The following is a 5,721-nucleotide window of genomic DNA, read 5'->3' on the forward strand; positions in this document are numbered from 1 at the left end:
ATTTTGACTATTTATATTTTCAATAAGAATTATGCGTGGGACATTGATGCAATCGTGTGCTAGTTATTGTAGTATGTCGGATTACTCGTTTTAGTTCCTGTACAGATTTTTTTGTAGACCTGTATAACAATGTGGTGTCCAGGATGCTTCCGACGCCAACAAAGATCCACTATCTCTTTAATTTGCGAGATATTTCTAAGATTTTCCAAGGGCTGTTGCGCAGCCACAAGGACTACCAAAACGACAAGGCCTCACTGCTCAAGCTGTGGATTCATGAGTGTTTTCGCGTGTTCTTTGATCGGCTGATCGATGATCAGTGAGTCCAACCATTAAATTTCCTGATTAGTTTGCATTTGCCCATTTCGTCTGCAGGGACCAAGACTGGTTTATGACGCAAATGAATGAGCAATTGGGGCGGCATTTCGATTTGACCCTGCACAGCTTGTGCCCGGGCAGGGATATTCCAATCTATGCAGACTTTGTAAACCCCTGGAACGTCTATGAGGTAGAACTGGATAAACTGATCTCAGTCAACAGCTGGATATTGTGGATCCTTTAGGAGCATGCCGATCCTACTGCCCTGAAAGGGTTTGTGGAGAAGCAAATGGAAGAGTACAACGTTTCGCCTGGAGTGGTTGCAATGGACCTGGTACTGTTCAAGGATGCTTTGGAGCACATTTGTAGAATAGTTCGCGTGATTTCACAACCGAGAGGCAACATGCTACTTGTGGGAATTGGTAAGGAAGGCAAATGTTGTCCAGTTATTTTGCTCAAGTATTTTCGCGTCCAAAGTACGGAGGTTTCTCAAGTTTTGCGAGGCCTGGCCACTTTGAGGAAACACTTTATTGTGGATCATTCTTTACAGGCTTTATTTAAGGTTATTATTATATCTATATTTGTTTCAAAATTTTCACAATTTTTTTAATTTCAGAGCTAGATTTGTCTACTCGCAATTATTCACTTAGATTAGAAGGATCCAAACGAATAAATTGCTTTTTACTCATATACATGAGATTTACTCATACACAAAAATGTAAATTTTAGGGGGCAGTGGACGTCAATCCCTTTCGAAGATTGCTGCCTACATTTGCGAGTACAACACATTCCAAATATCGGTTACCCGAAGTTACAAAACCGTCGAATTCAAAGAAGACTTGAAAACTCTTTACGGATTAGCCGGAGTGGCGCTGAAGGAAACCTCGTTTCTGTTCAACGACACCCAAGTGACCGACGAGAGTTTTCTGGAAATCATCAACAACATGTTGAGTAGCGGAGAAGTGGCCAATCTGTACAAACCGGATGAGTTCGAAGATGTAAGTGCTGGCAGTAAGTGAAACTGCTCCTAATCGATTCGTGACCAACAAAGGTGAAGAACAAATTGGATAGTGCGGCAAATAAAGCCGGAATCCTGCATACAAATGAAGCAATGTACGAGTTTCTGGTGTCCAGAGTTCGGGCCAATCTGCACATCGTTCTGTGCATGAGCCCCATAGGGGACGACTTCCGAAATAGACTCAGGTAACAATTACTCAACATCCAAAAATTGTCGAAATTTGAAACCGTCTGACGTTTTGCGATTGTTCTTCTGAAGAAACAAAGCTTCGACCAGCTGGAAATTTTTATCAAATATTGATTTGCATCTGAACCGGTTAATTTTCCCTTGCTCCCATGTGTGCACAAGTGTCAATTATTGGCGATTAAATCGTACCGCCCGCGATATTGCCAATGGATTTTTTGTGGGTGTTACCGTGCAAAATTATTTTTTCGTTAATTTTTTTTTGGCTAAAATCTGCAATGACTTGGCCATTTTCCATAAAATCCACAAAGTGCTGATTAAATGCTAGTATTCCTCTCGGTAATTACATACTCGGTTGGCCCTTGAGAACGTTTTAGAAACACGCATAAATTATGAATTTTTCGTTTAGAAGCACCAAGGCACAGCACATTTAAAAAAACAAAATGCCCTGTTCATTGACATAGCTATCGAATATCGTAAAAAATGAGGCAATATTCCTTTAGGCAATACCCAGCGCTGGTCAATTGCACGACCATTGACTGGTTTCATGAATGGCCCAAAGAGGCTCTTTTGGAGGTGGCCAGGAAGTTCATAGCTGATGTGAATTTCAGCGAAACTATAACGGGAAAAGATCTGGTTAGCGGTGGAAAACTGGGAATTTGCTGGAACGTTACGGATTTTTTTTTGGCAGGCGATTAGAAGAGAGTCGCTGGTCCAATCGACGCAGGAACGAATGGAGCTGGCCACTTCCGAAGCATTTGCAACCATCCACGACTCGGTAGTGCAGTATTCGAAGCGAATGCTCAACGAAATGAAAAGATACAACTATGTGACGCCTACGAATTATTTGGAATTGGTTTCAGGGTATAAGAAGTGAGTATTCCTGAGGGGAACCGTGAAGATTTTTTAAATTCGATAAAAAGGAGCGTTTGAGGTTTGCAACTACAAGAGTACAAAAGGAGCGTTTGAGGTTGCACGTACAACGTGAAGTATTTATCAAAGAGACTGTCGACACAAATCAAGAAAAAGCGAAATTAATTAATGTGCTGAAGGCAGAAATGAAGTCTAAAAATTATAGTGGAAACACTTGAGGCACAAAGTTTGKCTTATTTCTCCTATAGGTGAACGAGGAATAAGATGGCCACCTACGAGTAGTTTTACTCTAATTTCTTCTTGATAGACATCAWTGTTTCCTTTAAACTGATWGATTCTCAAGCCACATTTGTCTTCGTACATTTTAAACACGGTATGACTAATCTTCTAGGTGGGTGAAATKAGKAAACCGTCACCGTCAAAAGYGAATCTTCCAACTGAAGCGTTGGAAGATCGTGGAAAATWATTTCTTCCTTACGTTTTGCATGCACGACWGTCTTGCATCTTCCAAAGAGGTTTTTGGTAATACCAAGACTAGCAAGGTCATACACTTGGTCTTGTTCGTGAGCAGAGAGACTTGCAAGTCTTTCTATTAAATATGTTAAGAGTTTAAAACTGTTGYCGAATTTCAAATGTGCATTTAAAAAACGGGCCAGTTTGAGCAATYSTGTTTGCAGTTTTTAATAAGCTGTTGAACTGCTTTCGCTGCTGTCTTTCTTGAGTAAAAATTGACTGTCTMRATGAAACTTTACACAAATATTGCATACATTTGCACTGTTTTTKAATCATCTTTGGATTTTTCAACTGATCAAACCACTCCTCGACTGTTTGAASTCTGCATCTATAAATTTYAATTGAAAATATTTACGTAATTTGTGGCCTGTGAAARCCAYYAAAAAATTGTGGAATTTSATCTTCTGGTGTGGTAAGSACATGGTGGTTTGTAGAATGTTGGGGCAAAAGCGAGTGCTGCTCTCATCGCAGGCCAATAAGCTAAGAAATGGYCTCTGGAAAATCGACGATACCAAAGCGAAAGTGACCACAATGTCTGTGGAACTGGAAGAAGCCCAAGTGAAAGTGGCCGAATTCCAGCAGCAGTGCGACGATTATTTGATCATCATTGTTGCTCAAAGAAAGGAAGCTGATGATCAACAGGTGAGCTCTATGGGTAGGGGAAAAATATGTATTTGAGCTGCAAGGAAGGTATAGAAATTGAGCTGACACTGTTTGGAGTCTCGTTTATATTCCCGTGTATGGTTTGGACCTCAATTCACGTTTTTTCAGATTTCCATCTTCATTGAAGCTTAATATACAGGGTGATTCAGTAGTACACTAGCTAACTTTAGTAGGTGATGCTGATTGCTGATGAAAAGTTCTTAAAGGGGTGGTTTATAAAATACAGGGTGTTAGAGTTGGAGTCATCAGTGGCGCACGTGCCATTGAATTTAAAAAAAATGATTCGCCCTTGATTGCATGTTCAATTTCAAACAAAAAACTCTCCTGTTTTCTTCGGACAACGCGTCATTTTCGAGTAAAAAATTTAAAGTACCTTTTAATGTCGTCTMGTTCTCGTCAAAAACGTACAAATGTATTAATATATTCGAAATAGTTTGAGATATTTTAGCGAAATTTTGCAGATATCAATAGCTATTGTATGGCCAAGTTTCTACTCATTGGATCATTTTTTTGGATCGCCAGTGACTCGTGTGCCTACATGACATAAAAATATTTTGAAGAAAAAAGCACTGACTTCTCAAWAAATTAATTTCACTCTGCTATTGMTTGTTTGATTCCACACAAWAAAGCTCTCTTGAGTTTTCTTCGTACGGAGCTTYCTTTTGCAGGAAAAAAATAAAGTCATATTTARSCACGTCTTGGAATCCTCACAGCAACATTTATTGGARTTGAAATTATGAGGATTGATTCTMATGAGYTAAGTAAGTTGGATTTTATTTGAAATATTAACGATTGMAAATTATTTCAATTCATTAATTTTAATTTACATTAATTGCAAAGTTTGAATTATTATAGCTGTCGATATGAAGATTCCAAGATGTTCATTAATCCGATTTATATTTTTTTCTCGAAAATGAGACGTTGTACGCAGGAAACTTAAGAGACTTTTTCGTTCGGAACTGAACAGGCAATAAAATAATAAATTTCATTTTCTGATGAGTCAGTGGCGCGCCATTTTTTCTTCAAAAGCATCGCATGTTAGATCGGTACGCGAGCTACTGGTGAACCGAAAAAAAATTAATTTTGTAATTTCACGTGTTGGCAGAAAGAAGTTGCCAAGAAAAGCATCAAAATCGGTGAAGAAGAGATACAATGTAAGCGATTAGCCGAGGTTGCACAGGCCGACTTGGACGAGGCCATGCCCGCTTTGGACGAAGCCGTCCGAGCGCTGGATTCACTGAGCAAGAAAGACATCAGCGAAATGAAGAGCTATGGGACGCCTCCTCAAAAAGTGAAAATGGTTATGGAGGCTGTGAATATTTTAAAAGGAGTAGGTGGATTTGATCCCCATTGATTTTTGCTTAGCGATGTTACTTATCAGGTTGAGCCCAGCTGGGCGGAAGCCAAGCGCCTCTTAGGCGAAATCAACTTCCTCAAAGACCTAAAGGAGTTCGACAAAAATCACATATCGGAGAAAACGCTGAAGAAAATCGCCAACTATACAATGAATGAGGAATTTATTCCGGAAAAAGTGGGCATTGTGTCGTTGGCTGCCAAGTCCCTCTGCCAATGGGTAATTGCCATTGAGAAATATGCCAAAGTTTGGAAGTAAGTGCTGAGGCTTTGCTCGAAAAACCGACTAACTGAAGGCCTTGGAAGAGTTGTAGGCCCGAAAAAAGCCAAGCTAGATGAAGCGCTCGATTCGCTCAAGGAGAAGCAAGCGATGCTGGCGGAAGCGCAAGCTAAACTGGCCGAATTGAACATGTATTTGCAAAAGCTGCAAAAGGAGTACGAAGAAAAATTGGAACAAAAAGAGGAACTAAACAGAAAGGTACTTTTACCTAGTGACTCCTCTGTACAGTGTCCCATTTTTCGTAAGCATTATCTATAGGTGTCATCAAGGGCGGATCCAGGGGGGATGACCCCCCCATTCAATTGGCCAATGATTCATGACCCCCCCAAAAACGAATTTTCTGGTTCGAATGGTTCTTGAGAAACTTCGAAAAAAGCAGCGTTATGTTCAAGTGGATTTTGCAACTCAAAGAAAACCAGGCAAATCTAAAACTTCTTGAATTCAAGCATTTTTTAAGAAAACTGCCAACATTTCCCAATCCATGGTTCACTTTCTGAAAAGGCCATTTATTTCTGTCTAGAAT

General features: G+C 39.9%; 1 protein-coding gene across 1 annotated transcript in view; it reads left to right on the forward strand.

Moving 5' to 3' along the window:
• The window catches only part of LOC109537731 (dynein axonemal heavy chain 2), a 25,530-nt gene that overhangs the window by 10,711 nt on the left and 9,098 nt on the right, over window positions 1-5,721 (forward strand). Inside the window, exons 25-35 of the mRNA XM_048668399.1 lie at window positions 118-316; window positions 373-505; window positions 560-737; window positions 1,045-1,313; window positions 1,367-1,518; window positions 2,020-2,152; window positions 2,208-2,389; window positions 3,337-3,544; window positions 4,671-4,895; window positions 4,947-5,173; window positions 5,225-5,396. Of these exons, the coding sequence (XP_048524356.1) occupies window positions 118-316; window positions 373-505; window positions 560-737; window positions 1,045-1,313; window positions 1,367-1,518; window positions 2,020-2,152; window positions 2,208-2,389; window positions 3,337-3,544; window positions 4,671-4,895; window positions 4,947-5,173; window positions 5,225-5,396 (2,078 nt within the window). The remainder of the gene's footprint in view (window positions 1-117; window positions 317-372; window positions 506-559; window positions 738-1,044; window positions 1,314-1,366; window positions 1,519-2,019; window positions 2,153-2,207; window positions 2,390-3,336; window positions 3,545-4,670; window positions 4,896-4,946; window positions 5,174-5,224; window positions 5,397-5,721) is intronic.

Source organism: Dendroctonus ponderosae, unplaced genomic scaffold, assembly GCF_020466585.1.
Source record: "Dendroctonus ponderosae isolate FM_Combo_2020 unplaced genomic scaffold, Dpon_F_20191213v2 Dpon_F_20191213_7, whole genome shotgun sequence".
Classification (NCBI taxonomy): domain Eukaryota; kingdom Metazoa; phylum Arthropoda; class Insecta; order Coleoptera; family Curculionidae; genus Dendroctonus; species Dendroctonus ponderosae.